This window comes from Salvelinus alpinus, chromosome 5 (assembly GCF_045679555.1).
Source record: "Salvelinus alpinus chromosome 5, SLU_Salpinus.1, whole genome shotgun sequence".
Taxonomy (NCBI): Eukaryota; Metazoa; Chordata; class Actinopteri; order Salmoniformes; family Salmonidae; genus Salvelinus; species Salvelinus alpinus.
The window spans coordinates 56,391,381-56,409,716 of record NC_092090.1 but is presented as its reverse complement, the minus strand read 5'-3'; the positions used below and the strand labels follow the sequence as shown (position 1 = coordinate 56,409,716).

Below are 18,336 nucleotides of genomic sequence, written 5' to 3'. Positions count from 1 at the left end.
TTAATTTTTTAAAGACTATGAGAAAGAATGTTGCTACTTATTTATTTTGATCCAAAGCCTGAATGAGTGAGTCACTCAGCTCTATGTAGGTGCCGGGCTATATGACTGTGCCATCAACTTGATAATATATAATGATATTTTGTAGGTTATTTCGTAAAAAATTATTGTAATCTGAATATCAAAATATTTTTGATATACTGTAGGCCTACTGTAGGCCTAATGAGTCTCACTAGTGTTGAGTAATGTGTTGTTAAAAGTGGTGTAGGTCTTATTTAAAAAGCATATTGAAGTTAGAAGCAATAGCATTTGATGGAATAGCCTACCCGCTGTGGTCACTATTTTAGCACCGTTTCGCGCTGCTCTGAGACAAGCATGGGGTCTGGTCTTGGTAAATCAATGAGAGTTTTATTTTCACTGAATCTCTGTTTGTGTATTGGTTCGACTAGAATTATACAATTAGGGTGTGGACATCTTATGCTCTTAGTACTGTAGCCTACTCCCGACCGTCACGTTGTACAGCTCCATATTTTCCGTTCCATCCTAACGGAAACCCTGAGGGTTTTTTGTTTTTCTTGGAATAGAAACACCATAATATTAATCAAATTAATTAAGCAAAATTTCATAAAATCAGTCCCATATACTATGTTCTTACAAAAAAGGTTTTAAATGCTCTTGTACAGCCACTATTGAAGGCTATCAAATGCTTCTCAAATATGCCCTCTGGTGGTCAAACTAGCACTAACTAGCTTTAATGGTTACAATGGCTGACACTTAAATAATGTGCCATTAGAATTCTGCGGCACCATGCAAGCTGTGCTGCGGTACGCTGCAACTTTTACATAACGAACCACTGTACTTTTCCTCCAGTTTACTTGTATACAACAAGGCCGTATTTCATATGTAACTTTATCTTATATAATGGCACTCAGGTCAGACCATGGGTTCGTGGCCTAAAATGTCCTGTTTGGTGCTATTTTGTGGCCTAAATTCAGTTTGGGCAATTGTTATTGTGGAGCATTGGAACGGTACGATATTACTAGGCCAAGTGCAGTACTCTTTTTCACAGAAAGGTTTGTGTGCGTGCGTTACAGACAGATGGAGGTACGAAGGGCAGTTTGTTGTGGGTGTTAGACCACACCCACACCTCATTTGGTAGAAGACTGATGAGGAAGTGGGTAAGCCAGCCCCTCAAAGACGCACAGTAAGTACACACTGAATCCCAAACCAGTCCTTTGCCCCTACTAACTCGCTTGGAGGGCCCTCCGTGGTCATCTGTTGCTGACGAAACTCTGAGGGTGACTTCAAGAGTGATGAGTGGATCAAACAACGGCTCATAATAATGGCTGGAACGGAGTGGCATCAAACATAGAAACCATGTGTTTGATGTATTTGATACCATTCCACTCCAGCCATACCATGAGCCTGTCCTCCGCAATTAAGGTGCCACCAACCTCCTGTGGGATCAAATTAACCCATCAATTTCGGGACACACTTGGTACTTGAATGATGCAATTTATGTTCCACGTTAAATAATAAAACGAGAATTAAATTAAAATGAACAGATTTCCCCTGTCATTTTACAAGATATAAACCTCCGTAACAGTTAAACATTTCATTTGTGAGGTATTTCATTTGTTACATGTGTCAAGCCTAGAAATCAGACACAAACAAATGCATTTCGCATATAATTAGGCTCACCTCTCCATTATTTTGTATGAAATTGTTAACACCAAACATATCGCGGTGCATGTTGGGATAGCACTTTGCTCTTGAGCTGGCGGCATTGCTGGCTCAGTCGAAGTTGCCCCTAAACCCATGATCATTTTAAATCCCTCAGATTTACATCACCTGTGCATATGGTGGAGGCGTGAGTGAATTCGCAAATGGAGGGGTGAATGGAAAGGAAAGGGACTGTTTTGGGCTTCAGCAACAGAGTACGGTGAAGTTGCCACGAGACCCTGATCTTGTGTCAGTTTTGCATTTCCCCCATTAATGGTTAAGGATTTAGGGGAGGGGAAGCTGAACCTAGGCATATGTACCTAGGGGAAACTTTACCCTGGAGCAAGTACACACACGGACCTATGCAATCCTTTCAGATCTGCACTGAGTGTCTGAGGGATAGGGATGGATTTGGGGTTGGGCTGAGACTGTAATCTCTCTTACTCGCTCAGATCTGCTGTCAGGATTATAAACCTTCGATTCTACCATCAGATAGGTTATGATAGAACCCTGCTTCACGCTAACATGAATAAAACCCAGATTACACACACATGCCTGCACACATGCACATGTCTCTCTGCACTCTGCAGTCCCATTCTAATGCCTAATGCACATTGTGTTGCTGGGGAGGAAACTGAAAATAGCACTTGTGCTTCTGTATACAGAATGTCAACCCTGGAGGCTCTTGTTCACCCCACAGGTCTATATGTGAGAGACAAGGTGCTGTATGTGAGATCCTGGAGTCTGATTCCGTCACCCTACCCTCTGTTAGAGCCCTGCTCTTCCGACTGCCAGACCTGGAGAGAGGAGTGTGCAGCATCTACCACAAGAAGGTACACAAACAACACTCACAAATCAAATACGCACACACGGTCTAGAAGCAGTGGCCTCACTCAAAGATTAAACGGGTGACCACTCTAACAATGGAAATCCATGTCATCGATGATTGAAGGCAGGCGAAATCAGGTAGGACCATTCTAGCCAATGATAGGGAAGATACGCGGGTGAACAACAAGCACAAGTAAGTTGTTTATTTCAATGTTGCTGGAATGCCACGTGCAACCACTTATATCAGTACATTTGTAAAAGCCTAAACATTACGAAACTTATATTCGATCAAACAAGCCTCACGTAATTCAATATTCTCTCATAGACCTCCATACAAGAAAGGGCTTATCACACCCGGACAGATTGTGAGCGAAGCAAATCCTCTCGCTTCACCTCTTCCTTTCTGCCTCACTGTCATATCTCCCACCCTCCCAGTATGACATTGTCTCCTTTCTTCCACAAGCTTCACTCAAATGTCAGGACAAAGAGCTTTCATCAGTGTGTGCATGTGCTTATTTGATGCTGAACCTAGCTCTTGTCCACAGTATCATTTTCTCAGCTTGCACTGTTGCCTCAAAATCTGCTGAAAGTTTCATCCTCACAGTGATTGGTTAGAAGTTTTTTCTAAACTATTCCACCCTCCCTACACACACACTTACACATTAATTGTCATATTTTGCGGTCTTTAGATGGATGAGTTGTGTAATGGTCTGCTTCTCTATTTTCATAATGGAGAGAGGAAATGAAATGGTTATGGTAGCAAGCCTTCGTGTGCGCTCGACCGTAAAATCCATGTCACACGACCCAAAGCCAGAGAACCATTAAAACTGTGACACTCATTAACTCTCTGACCTGTTTTAATTACAATATGAAGTCAATATTATCTATAACGCCACATCCCTCCAATAACAGTAATATACCACTGACATACAGGTCACTGAATCAATAAAACTGTAGTATCTATAATGATAAACAATAGTATATTTTTATAACATAGTGCCTTCAGAAAGTATTTCCGCCCCTTGACTTTTTCCACATTTTGTTGTTACAACCTGAATTTAAAATGGATTACATTTATATTTTTTTGTGACTAGCCTACTACACACAATACCCCATAATGTCAAAGTGGAATAATACAATTAGTAAAAAATGAGTCAAGTATTCAACCTCTTTGTTATGGCAAGCCTAAATACGTTCAGGAATAAAAATGTGCTTAACAAGTCACATAAGTTCCATGTGTCCAATAGTAGTGTTTAACATGATTTTTGAATGACTACCTGATGTCTGTACCCCACACACACAATTATCAGTCAAGCAATGAATTTCAAACACACAAAGACCAGAGCGGTTTTCCAATGCTTTGCAAAAGAAGGGCACCTATTGGTAAATGGGTAAAAATACAGAAAGCAGACATAGAATATCACTATGAGCATGTTTAAGTTATTAATTCGACTTTGGGTGGTGTATCAATACACCCGGTCACTACAAAAGATACAGTAATTCCTAACTCAGTTGCCAGAGAGGAAGGAAACCGCTCAAAGGATTTCACAATGAGGCCAATGGTGACTTTAAAACAGTTACAGAGTTGAATGGCTGTAATAAGAGGGAACTGAGGAAGGATCAACAACATTGTAGTTTCTCCACAATACTAACCTAATTGACAGAGTGACAAGAAGGAAGCCCGTACAGAAAATAAATATGCCAAAACATGCATCCTGTTTGCAACAAGGCACTAAAGTAATACTGAAGAATTTTTAAATTAATAATGGGCAAATGTTGCACAATGCAGGTGTGAAAAGCACTAAGAGACTTACCCAGAAAGAGCCACAGCTGTAATTGCTGCCAAATGTGATTCTAACATGTATTGACTCAGGGGATTGAATACTTATCTAATCAAGATATTATTGGTGTCTTATTTTTCATAAATGTTTCACAAATATTAACATTTTTCTTCCATTTTGACATTAGAGTCTTTTGTGTAGATCGTTGACAAAAAATGACAATTAAATCCATTTTAATCCCACTTTGTAACACAACAAAATGTGGAAAAAGTCAAGGGGTGTGAGTACTTCCTAAAGGCACTGTGGACAGATAATGGAGGTTATAGATTTAGATGGTGCTGCTCTTTGTTGAGTTTTATTGAAGAAGTAGATTGGCTTTTAACGTCTGTGTGATTGAACACAGGTTGGGGTGTGACCAACTCAGTGGCCTTGTGGTTAGAGTGGCCGCCCTGATATTGAAAGTTTGGGAATTCAATCCCCAGCCAAATCATAGGTAATATCTGACACACAAACGGGTACTATGTTGAAGTTTTAACAGGTCAGATAAAACCTACCCAATTATGGTCTCCAAATCAAAGGACCGAGGCTGTCGTCTACCAAAAGCATCTCGTCCATCTGTAGAAGTAGCCAGAGTTGAGGCAGAGTTCATCAGTAACACATGGAATGAAAAGGTGAAATCTGATATACAGTTGAAGTCGGAAGTTTACATACACCTTAGCCAAATACATTTAAACTCAGTTTTTCACAATTCCTGACATTTGATCCTAGTAAAAATTCCCTGTCTTAGGTCAGTTAGGATCACCACTTTATTTTAAGAATGTGAAATGTCAGAATATTAGTAGAGAGAATGATTTATTTCAGCTTTTATTTCTTTCATCACATTCCCAGTGGGCCAGAAGTTTAGTATTAGGTAACATTGCCTTTAAATTCTTTAACTTGGGTCAAACGTTTCAGGTAGCCTTCCACAAGCTTCCCACAATAAGTTGGGTGAATTTTAGCCCATTCCTCCTGACAGAGCTGGTGTAACTGAGTCAGGTTTGTAGACCTCCTTGCTCACACGCGCTTTTTCAGTTTTGCCCACAAATTTTCTATGGGATTTTCTCAGGGCTTTGTGATGGCCACTCCAATACCTTCACTTTGATGTCCTTAAGCCATTTTGCCACAACTTTGGAAGTATGCTTCGGGTCATTGTCCATTTGGAAGACCCATTTGCGACCAAGCTTTAACTTCCTGACTGATGTTTTGAGATGTTGCTTCAATATATCCACATAATTTTCCTCCCTCATGATGTCATCTATTTTGTGAAGCGCACCAGTATCTTCTGCAGCAAATCACCCCCACAACATGGTGCTGCCACCCCCGTGCTTCACGGTTGGGATGTTGTTCTTCGGCTTGCAAGTCTCCCCCTTTTTCCTCCAAACATATCGATGGTCATTATGGCCAAACAGTTATATTTTTATTTCATCAGACCAGAGGACATTTCTCCAAAAAGTACGATCCTTGTCCCCATGTGCAGTTGCAAACTGTAGTTTGGCTTTTTTTATGGCGGTTTTGGAGCAGTGGCTTCTTCCTTGCTGAGTGGCCTTTCAGGTTATGTCGATATAGGACATGTTTTACTGTGGATATAGATACTTTTGTACCTGTTTCCTCCAGCATCTTGCTGTGGTTCTGGGATTGATTTGCACTTTTCGCACCAAAGTACGTGCATCACTAGGAAACAGAACACGTCTCCTTCCTGAGCGATATGACGGCAGCGTGGTCCCATGGTGTTTATACTTGCATACTATTGTTTGTACAGATGGCTGCGTAGTACCTTCAGGCGTTTGGAAATTGCTTCCAAGGATGAACCAGACTTGTGGAGGTCTACAATTGTTTTTCTGAGGTCTTGGCTGATTTCTTTAGATTTTCCCATGATGTCAAGCAAAGAGGCACTGAGTTTGAAGGTAGGCCTTGAAATACATCCACAGGTACACCTCCAATTGACTCAAATTATGTCAATTAGCCTATCAGATGCTTGTAAAGCCATGCCATCATTTTCTGGAATTTTCCAAGCTGTTTAAAGGCACAGTCAATTTAGTGTATATAAACTTCTGACCCACTGGAATTGTGATACAGTGAATTATAAGTGAAATAATCGGTCTGTAAACAATGTGTCATGCACAAAGTAGGTGTCCTAACCGATTTGCCAAAACTATAGTTTGTTAACAAGAAATTTGGGGATGGTTGAAAACGAGTTTTAATGACTCCAACCTAAGTGTATGTAAACTTCCGACTTCAACTGTACAAAGCTATACTCTGTTGAAGTTTGAACAGGTCAGACCAAACCTCCTAATTATGTTCTCCCCATCAATGACCAATGGTGAGCAGGCTGGAGGTGATTTTTTTAGTTTTTTTCTTCAAAACATTTATTTAAAACTAATTATTAACTTCTTATGGCTGCAGGGGCAGTATTGAGTAGCTTGGATGAAAGGTGCACAGAGGTGCCCATAGTAAACGGCCTGCTCCTCAGTCATAGTTGCTAATATATGCATATTGTTATTAGTATTGGATAGAAAACACTCTGAAGTTTCTTAAACTGTTTGAATTATCTCTGTGAGTATAACAGAACTCATATGGCAGGCAAAAACCTGAGAAAAAATCCAAACAGGAAGTGGAAATTCTGAGGCTGGTAGATTTTCAACCAAGCTCCCATTGAAATTACAGCGAGATATGGATGAGTTTTCACTTACTACGGCTTCCACTAGATGTCAACAGTCTGTAGAACTTTGTCTGATGACTCTACTGTGAAGGGGGGCCGAAGGAGACAGGAATGAGTCACCACTGCCATGAGCTGACCATTCTTTCACCATGCGCCTTCACATAAGAGGGAGCTCCGTTCCATCGCTCATCTGAAGTCAATGTAATTCTCCGGTTGGGACGTTATTCAAGATTTATGTTAACTTCATATGGCTGCAGTCCCGTTAACGGGATCGATATGACAACAGCCAGTCGAAAATGCAGCTACAGTGAAAATGCCTAGCTTTGTTAAAGCAAGGCCCCTGAACTCTCGTGTGTTTTCTGCATTATGCAATGATATGGGCAGTGACCATGTAACGCTTTTACAACATACAGAAGTGCGCTGGTTATCAAGGGGCAAAGTATTGACACGCTTTTTTAAATTGAGAGACAAGCTTAAAGTTTTCTTTACTGACTATCATTTTCAGTTGTCTGACCGCTTGCATGATAATGAGTTTCTCACACGACTGGCCTATCTGGGTGATGTTTTTTCCTGCCTGAATGATCTGAATCTAGGATTACAGGGACTCTCCATAACTATATTCAATGTGGGGGACAGAATGATTAAGAAGTTGTAGCTCTTTTCTGTCTTTATTGACAAGGACAACACACAGGTCTTTCCACCATTGTATGATTTTGTATGATTTTTTGTGTGCAAAAGAACTCAAGCTTACGGGCAATGTCAAATGTGATATAGCGAAGCACCCGAGTGAGCTGGGTGCGTAATTACTCAGGTACTTTCCCAAAACGGGCGACACAAACAACTGGATTCGTTATCCCTTTCATGCCCTGCCTCCAGTCCACTTACCGATATCTGAACAAGAGAGCCTCATCAAAATTGCAATAAGCGGTTCTGTGAAAATGTAATTTAATCAGAAGGCTCTGTCAGATTTCTGGACAGGGCTGCGCTCAGAGTTTCTTGCCTTGGCAAATGACGCTGTTAAGACACTGATGCCTTTTGCAACCACATACCTATGTGAGAGTGGATTCTCGGCCCTCACTAACATGAAAACTAAATACAGACAGACTGTGTGTGGAAAATTATTTAAGACAGACTCTCTCCAGTACAACCCAACATTGCAGTTTTGTGCATCCTTTCAAGCCTACCCTTCTTGTTAACCTGTGGTGAGTTATTCACAATTTTTGATGAACAAATAAGGTTTTATATGTAAGATGGCTAACTAAAGAGCAAAATTATTGATTATTATATTATTATTTGTGCTCTGGTTGTATAAGAGCTCTTTGTCATTTTCATTTGTGACAAAAACTCACACTCATTCTTATGTTTAATAAATGTATTGAATAGTGTGTGTGTGTGGCAGGCTTACAATGATGGAAAAAAACAACATTTGAGAGTGCGCTGACCCTGGTACGCAGAGGTTGAATGTTTGAAGGGGTGCGTTCTACCTGTCCACTCGATTGAGGATGATAAGGGCAGTTCAGAAGACGAGCTACCTCCTGACACACTTTTCCTGTGAAATGAGTGCCTTGGTCGGAATCTTATTGTTCCGGAAATCCCCATCGGGAATGATTTCTCGATTCAGAATTTTAGCTGTATGTTGTGCAGTTCCTTTCTTAACCTCTCTGAGATATGTGGGACGGTAGCGTCCCACCTGGCCAACATCCAGTGAAAATGCAGAGCGCCTATAAAAATTTAACTTTCATGAAATCACACATTCAATATACCAAATTAAAGCTACACTTGTTCTAAAATGCTTTACGGCGAAAGCAAACAATGCTATTAACTGAGGATAGCACCCCAGCTAACAATCACAGACCATCATATTTCAACCTTCCAGGCGCGACACAAAACGCAGAAATAAAGGTATAATTCATGCCTTACCTTTGACGAGCTTCTTCTGTTGGCACTCCAATATGTCCCATAAACATCACAAATGGTCCTTTTGTTCGATTAATTCCGTCGATATATATCCAAAGTGTCCATTTTTTTGGCACGTTTGATCCAGAAAAACACCGTGACTACAAAATATCTCAAAAGTTACCTGTAAGCGTCCAAACATTTCAAACTACTTTTGTAATACAACTTTAGGTATTTTTTAACATAAATAATTGATAAAATTGAAGACGAGATGATCTGTGTTCAATACCGGAGGAAAACAATGTGTAGCATGCTTTCTGGTCACGCGCCTCTAACAAACAGTACACTTCACTGGAGCCTCATTCTGAACATGGCTACTTCTTCATTTCTCAAAGGAAAAACCTTAATCAATTTCTAAAGACTGTTGAGATCCAGTGAAAGCGATAGGAACTGCAGGAAGGTCCCTTTAGAAATCTGGATCCCCAATGAAAACCCATTGAAAAGAGAGTGACCTCAAAAGAAAAATCTGAATGGTTTTGCCTGCCAAATAAGTTCTGTTATAGTCACAGACATGATTCAAACAGTTTTAGAAACTTCAGAGTGTTTTCTATCCAATACTAATAATAATATGCATATATTAGCATCTGGGACTGAGTAGGAGGCAGTTTACTCTGGGCACGCTTTTCATCCAAACATGAAAATGCTGCCCCCTATCCTAGAGAAGTTAATAGGGTAGGTTTCAACCCATCATGAGAAACGATCAACAACGACTAGCACATCTTTGTGTCCTTTACATTTGGGCAGTGTTATGTAATCAAGCTGTAGATGTCTGAAGGGCAGGCACTCGTCGTGTCTGTACTTTCACTCGTCCCTTGGTGTTCTTTTCCCTACAAATGTTGCAATTCGCCACAACAGCCTCAGCCTCTTTCCGCACACCAGGATTCCACCTTTTGCCCACAAAATGATAAACTATCTTGTCCACACCAATGTGTCCCAAAGAGTGGATCTGTGTCACCAAGTAGGGCAACATCTCAGGTTGTATTTCCACACACCTTCTTGATTGAGTTTACATCCTGCAGCCATCTATTCCCATACTTCATCTTTTGGTGCACTTCTTTGCATGTCTCTAATGTGTTGCAATGTATCCAAGGTGTATCTCCTAATCAGTTTAGGTGATAGAGGTATGTGTTCTCTTGGCAGCCGCCATGGCAGCTTTGTCAGCCAGATCATTACCTTTACTCTCGTCTGTAAAGATTTTTCCATGTGCTTTCATTTTCAAAGTTGCAACTTGTCCAGGTAACTGGAGAGCATTCAGTAGAGCCATCACCTCTGGTCCATTCTTCACAGGAACTCCCAGTGATGTCCTGAAACCTGTGTTTTTCCATATTTTTCCAAAATCATAGGTAACACCAAAAGCATACCTTGAGTCTGTGTAGAATTCCGAATTCCACGAATTCCGCCACGTGTGCTGATGTTCCTGCAGGTAACTTGTCTGTCACTATCACAATGTCCATTGTAGTAACTGCCCAGCCTGCCTTCCTCACCCCCCCTCCACAATGCTTGAACCGTCGTGTTCAAGTAATGTGGCATCTGGAGGAAGCATCAGAGTAGCTGGATTACATGGTGTGCCACGTTGTATGATGATGTTAGGAGCCTCCAACACACTCAACCATTTGCTCCAACGAGCAGCTGTGACCTGTGCAGCTCGATTCATTGTCAAAAGAGTATGAACTGCATGTCAGCAGAATCTTTAATCACTACTTTAGTAGTGTCCATAGCTTCCTTGCTAATGGGATTTTGTTTTGTGCAAGGTGGGGCAACACCTGTCAAGCACACTGGTTCCATATCCAAAGTTCCACACTCATTTTTCTTCGTAGTCCAAATAGAATGATTCTGAACTGTAGATCCCTGCAGTTGTCTAATTTGCCACATCACCTTCCCTTCAGAAATGTTCAGTGTAGAGTCAAGTTGCATAATAATATCAAGGCCTAAAATAGGTTGTTCAAATGAGCCTATCCACACCCCTGCATCAATCTTCATTGGACCAATAGAAATTGATAATGGACTCCTGTTGCTCTCATCTTCTTGCCTGTGTGCTGAGGACATATACAGTGGGGAGAACAAGTATTTGATACACTGACAATTTTGCAGGTTTTCCTACTTACAAAGCATGTAGAGGTCTGTAATTTTTATCATAGGTACACTTCAACTGTGAGAGAAGGAATCTAAAACAAAAATCCAGAAAATCACATTGTATGATTTTTAAGTAATTAATTTGCATTTTATTGCATGACATAAGTATTTGATACATCAGAAAAGCAGAACTTAATATTTGGTACAGAAACCTTTGTTTGCAATTACAGAGATCATACGTTTCCTGTAGTTCTTGACTAGGTTTGCACACACTGCAGCAGGGATTTTGGCCCACTCCTCCCTACAGATCTTCTCCAGATCCTTCAGGTTTCGGGGCTGTCGCTGGGCAATACGGACTTTCAGCTCCCTCCAAAGATTTTCTATTGGGTTCAGGTCTGGAGACTGGCTAGGCCACTCCAGGACCTTGAGATGCTTCTTACGGAGCCACTCCTTAGTTGCCCTGGCTGTGTGTTTCGGGTCGTTGTCATGCTGGAAGACCCAGCCACGACCCATCTTCAATGCTCTTACTGAGGGAAGGAGGTTGTTGGTCAAGATCTCGCGATACATGGCCCCATCCATCCTCCCCTCAATACGGTGCAGTCGTCCTGTCCCCTTTGCAGAAAAGCATCCCCAAAGAATGATGTTTCCACCTCCATGCTTCACGGTTGGGATGGTGTTCTTGGGGTTGTACTCATCCTTCTATTCCTCCAAACACGGCGAGTGGAGTTTAGAGCAAAAAGCTCTATTTTTGTCTCATCAGACCACATGACCTTCTCCCATTCCTCCTCTGGATCATCCAGATGGTCATTGGCAAACTTCAGACGGGCCTGGACATGCGCTGGCTTGAGCAGGGGGACCTTGCGTGCGCTGCAGGATTTTAATCCATGACGGCGTAGTGTGTTACTAATGGTTTTCTTTGAGACTGTGGTCCCAGCTCTCTTCAGGTCATTGACCAGGTCCTGCCGTGTAGTTCTGGGCTGATCCCTCACATTCCTCATGATCATTGATGCCCCACGAGGTGAGATCTTGCATGGAGCCCCAGACCGAGGGTGATTGACCGTCATCTTGAACTTCTTCCATTTTCTAATAATTGTGCCAACAGTTGTTGCCTTCTCACCAAGCTGCTTGCCTATTGTCCTGTAGCCCATCCCAGCCTTGTACAGGTCTACAATTTATCCCTGATGTCCTTACACAGCTCTCTGGTCTTGGCCATTGTGGAGAGGTTGGAGTCTGTTTGATTGAGTGTGTGGACAGGTGTCTTTTATACAGGTAACGAGTTCAAACAGGTGCAGTTAATACAGGTAATGAGTGGAGAACAGGAGGGCTTCTTAAAGAAAAACTAACAGGTCTGTGAGAGCCGGAATTCTTACTGGTTGGTAGGTGATCAAATACTTATGTCATGCAATAAAATGCAAATTAATTACTTAAAAATCATACAATGTGATTTTCTGGATTTTTGTTTTAGATTCCGTCTCTCACAGTTGAAGTGTACCTATGATAAAAATGACAGACCTCTACATGCTTTGTAAGTAGGAAAACCTGCAAAATCGGCAGTGTATCAAATACTTGTTCTCCCCACTGTATGTTTGGATAAGATATGGGCAATACTGTGACTTTAGCACCTGTATCTACTAAAACATCTACTGCACAGTTGTTAACCATCATGTTCACATATTTTCCATCTGATTTCATGTGTACACCAGCTGGGATGGCACTTAAGAGGGGGTCTATTAGTTTCCCTCCACAGCACCCAGCAAACTCTGCTGCTGAGCCGGAGAGAGCTTCTTACATTTCTGCATCAGCATTGTGTCGTTGGGGCTGTTGTCCTGTTTCCAATACCCCTTATTTGGGGGGGGGGTGGTGGTATCTGGATTAAGGGCAATCGGTGACCAGAGTGATATATGGTCTGGAATCTGCAGATGCCTCCTTGCATCTTTCCAAGCTAAGAGTGTATTATGTGTTGTAAAATTGTCAGGTAAGGACCGGATCTTTTCAAAGCTATTAATAAATGGTACAGAAGCTAATGCTCTTGGATGACATGCTATTGATTCCATCCCAACCCAAAGTGAGTGGTGTTTGTCTAGGCACCAACTAATCATGTGCTTGATCTGAGCAGACCAGTAATATAGTTGCAGATTTAGCAAAGATACCCCTCCTGAATTCTTAGGCTTAATTAGTTTGATAAATTTGATTATAGGTTTCTTATTGTTCCAGATATATTTAGATATATTGACATTTATTGTGCGAAAAAGGACTGAGATAGATGGCAGGGGATATTTTGGAATAAATAATTTAGCCGAGGAAGGATATTCACCCTGACGGCATTAATCCTGCCAAAAAAGAGTTTGGTAGGGTAGACCAGTTAATCAGATCCTGTTTAATTTTTGTGAGCAAAGGTATATCATTTGAAGTGAACAGGTCTTTAAGACTTGGGGTAACATATTTACCCAAGTATTTTAAGCCTGTTTCAGTCAATTGGAATGGAGATATTGTTTCTAAGTTGATTGTAGAGGGAATATTCAAAGGTAATGCCATGGATTTATCCACATAAATTTTGTACCCTGACAGGTTACTATATTCATATATGATGTCCATTACTGCAGTGACAGGGGTCTCTGGTTTAGACATGTATAAAAGCACATCATCAGCAAATAATAAAATGCCAAGCTCTTCATCACCCATAGAGATGCGCCTGATGTTATTACTAGACCTCATTGCCTCAGTCAGTGCTTCTATGACTAACAAGAACAGAGCAGGAGATAAAGGGCAGCCTTGACGACAGCCCCTACCGATATTAAATCATTCTGATAATTTACCATTTGTGTTAACTGCCCGATGGGTCAGAAAAAATAAATTTGACTAAATTAGTAAAATGGTCACTCAGATTAACTTTTTATAATACAGCATACAATAATTTCCACTCAACTCTATCGAAGGCCTTTTCGGCATCGAGAGAGACAATGAGTGCAGGGTCTTTAATTCTGCCAAGGTGGTTTATGATATTCAGAGCACGTCTCACATTGTCCGTTCCAAATCTGGCTTTGACAATGCCAGTCTGATCAGGTTTAATGAGGTCTGGAAGTAAGTGTATTGGCGACTATTTTAACATAAACTCCTAGCAAACTGATAGGTCTAAACTAAGTGCATTTTAATGGATTTTTGTCCTTTTTAGTATCAGGCTAATGGATGCAGTTTTCCAAGACTCTGGTATGATGTCTCTTTCGAACATATCATTTAGAGCAGGCATGAAGATAGGGCATATCTCAGGCCAGAATTTCTTGTAGAACCCTGCCGGGAAGCCGTCTAGGCCAGGTGCCTTGCCAGAAGGCATTGCCTTAATAGTTTCCCAAACCTTTTCAGGAGTAAAGGGAGCATTTAGTCTATTTATGTGCTCATCTGATATAGTGGGCAAGGTTATCTTATTCAGATATTTAGTCATTTCGTTGTTCGATCGTGTACATTGTGAAGTATAAAGAGATTTATAGAAGTAGCAAAACGTATTATTGGTAAGCAATGGATCATGAGAAGTGAAGCCATCTGCCGTTCTTATAGACTTAATAGATCTTTAATTTTGTTATTTTTTAAGTTGGTATGCAAGTAGATGCCTCGGACGGTTACCAAACTCATAATATTTTTGCTTGGTAAAAACAACCGTTTTTTAAAACATGTTTTGTGTGCTCTAAATTGAGTTGGGCCTTAGCACAAGCTAGTGAATTCCAGTTCGCCTGGGTTGGTTGGTTGTTTATGAAAAAGTTCTAAATGCTTTACTTCAACCTCCAATTTTTCCCTATTTTCAATTCTAAGCTTCTTGATCAGAGAGGCTTGGGAAATGATATGACCCCTTATGGTTGCTTTAGCAGCATCCCAAATAGTTGCAGCTGAGACAGGAAAGAGTTGGTTGTCGAGCCAGTAATGTGATAAAATATAAATTATCACAGAGTAGAATCCTTCATTGTTAAGCAGAGATGTATTAAGTCTCCAATATCTCGTTTTGGGACAATTAATAAGACGTTTGTGTAACCCTAAACCAAAACAAAAAATACAAATAAAGTTTAGAAAAACCCCACTGCTGAGTCCCCAAATGAAATGACAGACCCCAAAAACGGCGCCTAACCTGTTTTCTGTCACTTTACTAACAGGAAGCCCACTAAGGGTTTTTAAGAAGAGAAAAGGTTTCACTGTGTCCTATGTTGAATAAAGGGGAATTAACATAAATCTATGGACATGTGGATGAAAAAGGAATAAACGAAATATTTTAAATTGTCCTAAGCGTTATCGCTATTGCACTCATATGCACGTGCCCGAACATACACACCATACAATCACATGTTGCCTAGCCTATATAATAAAAAAGACAAAATTGCGGGCCTAAAGTAAATGAATTATAGCCTAGTAAATACACTCCTTTGCCTACCTTGAGGCCCGACTAAATGAGCAAATTAACAGGAACGTCACTGAGATTTGGCTTATTCATTCATAAAAAAAATGAAAAAGAACCTCATTAGTTCTATAAATGAAAAGCTTAGTTACATTACACCACACCGCTTATTAACCTCTCTAGGGTACGTGAGACGGTAGCGTACCACCTCTTCAACAGCCAGTGAAAGTGCAGGGCGCCAAATTCAAAACAACAGAAATCCCATAATAAAAATTCCTCAAACATACATGTATTTTACACCATTTTAAAGATACACTTGTTGTAAATCCAGCCACAGTGTCCGATTTCAAAAAGGCGTTACGACGAAAGCAAACCAAACGATTATGTTAGGTGAGTGCCTATTCACAGAATAACACAGCCATTTTTCCAGCCAAAGAGAGGATTTACAAAAAGGAGAAATATAGATAAAATGAATCACTAACCGTTGATGATCTCCATCAGATGACACTCATAGGACTTCATGTTACACAATACATGTATGTTTTGTTCGGTAAAGTTCATATTTATATCCAAAAATCGGAGTTTACATTGGCGCCTTACGTTCAGAAGTCACTAAACATCCTTTGATTTTGCAGAGAGCCACATCAATTTACAGGAATACTCATAATAAACATTGCTAAAAGATACAACTGTTATGCATGGCATTTTAGATGCACTTCTCCTTAATGCAACCGCTGTGTCAGATTTCAAAAAAGCTTTACGAAAAAAGCAAACCATGCAATAATCTGAGTCGGCGCTCAGAGCCCAATCAAGACACAAATATAGCCGCCATATTATGCAGTCAACAGAAGTCAGAAATAACATTATAAACATTCACTTACCTTTGATGATCTTCATCAGAATGCACTCCCAGTTCCACAATAAATGTTTGTTTTGTTCGATAATGTCCGTCATTTATGTCCAAATTCCTCCTTGTTGTTCTAGCGTTCAGTATACTTTCCAAACTCACGACGCTCGGGCGGGTCCAGCGGAAAGTATGGACGAAAAGTTTAAAAAGTTATATTACAGTCCGTAAAAACATGACAAACGAAATATTGAATCAATCTTTAGGATGTTTTTAACATAATTCTTCAATAATGTTCCAACCGGAGTATTCCTGTGTCTTCAGAATTGCGATGGAACAGAGCTCGCTCTCACGTGAACGCGCATGGTCAGAGCATGGTCACCTCATGGCAGACCTGACTAATTCTTCTCTCCTTCGGCCCCACTAAACAGTAGAGGCATCAGACAAGGTTCTAACGACTAGTGGAAGCCTTAGGAAGTGCAACATTACCAATATCCCACTGTATCTTCAATAGGAGCTGAGTTGAAAAATCGTTCAACCTCAGAATTCCCACTTCCTGGTTGGATTTTTCTCTCAGGTTTTTGCCTGCCTGATGAGTTCTGTTATACTCACAGACATCATTCAAACAGTTTTAGAAACTTCAGAGTGTTTTCTATCCAAATAATAATATGCATATTCTAGCTTTTATGGCTTTGTAGCAGGCCGTTTACTCTGGGCATGCTTTTCATCCGGACGTGAAAATGCTGCCCCCTACCCCAAAGAAGTTAACGATTACTTTGAATACCATTGCATGGTAGATGGTTCCGACCCAAGGTATTCAGTCATCTGTATGTGGTGCATAATTTTGCTAGGGCAAATAAAAGTTACTCACGTTCATGTCTATACACTGACCATGTGTGCACCCTAATAACACAACTAGCAACCTTCACGGATCTGGGTTCTGTGCCGCTGTAGAGTGGATATTGTCCCGGTAGAAGGTGAGCGCAGACTGGGGATCATCAAATGTGTGGCTAGCCCCCTGTAAAGTAATCCTCAGTTATCCGGGTGTATCAGGCCAAATCTGACTCCTGCCTTGTGAAGGTGGGCTTTTACACCTTTGTATGCAGCTCTGCATTTTGCCAGATCTGCAGAGTAATCTGGGAAGATATGGATCCGCTTGCCATTGTAGTTCAGTTGTCCTCTTTCATGGGAGGTGCGAATAATTTTCTCTTTGGTCTGGAAGTAATGTAGGCGGACCAGCATTGCTCTGGGAGGGTGACCGGGCTGTGGTTTTACCGCTAGAGTGCGATGTGCCCTGTCGATGACTGGGGGCCGGTCAAACGTCTCTCCGCCAAGGACGTCAAGCAGGAAAGTGGCCATGAACTCGGTAGGATTGCGCCCTTCCATCCCTTCTGTAATTCCGACCACACGTATGTTCTTTAACTTCACGTGCTCGTCGTTTTTGGTCTCCAATTCGGTAAGCGAATTATCTATGTCGGTCAATGGCGTTTCCATATCCTTTATTTTTGGGGGTTTTGTCGCGAAAGTCGTTTGTAGTGTTGCCATAGTTGACTGGACTTCTGTCATAATTTCAGCTCGTAGACTTGACACAGAGGAGTGAAGTTCGGTCATGAAATCAGAGCGTAGTGTAGCCGTTAGCATCCGCCATCTTGTTGCTAGTCTTCGTCGTGTCTTCTTGTTTACCGTTTTCCCAGTTCCGGACATATCCAATAATGTCACCGGAATGTTGCTCGAGTCAGTAGGTGTGCAAAATTTGTTCTTGTTTTGATAGATAAAAGGTTAAAACATAGAAGTATCAGCCCTTAGTGGAGTGGCCTCGGAACACATCTTTACGTAGCCATTTTGAAACCGCACCCCTTTTCTTTTTATTCAGTTTAGTCACATTATTTCTCAATTTGCAATTTGCCATTCCTTTTGCCTCATCCCTCTCACCCATACAATTTTAAAATTCCTCATCAATCCACAGGAATTTAACAGTTTTTACAGTAATTTTCTTAATGGGTGCGTGTTTATTAGCAACTGGAATAAGCATATTTCATAAATGTGTCAAGTGCTTTGT

General features: G+C 40.9%; 1 protein-coding gene across 1 annotated transcript in view; it reads left to right on the top strand.

Moving 5' to 3' along the window:
- msh3 (mutS homolog 3 (E. coli)) overlaps window positions 1–18,336 on the top strand; it is a 119,090-nt gene that overhangs the window by 38,133 nt on the left and 62,621 nt on the right. The window contains exons 12-13 of the mRNA XM_071402374.1: window positions 1,092–1,201; window positions 2,420–2,552. Of these exons, the coding sequence (XP_071258475.1) occupies window positions 1,092–1,201; window positions 2,420–2,552 (243 nt within the window). The remainder of the gene's footprint in view (window positions 1–1,091; window positions 1,202–2,419; window positions 2,553–18,336) is intronic.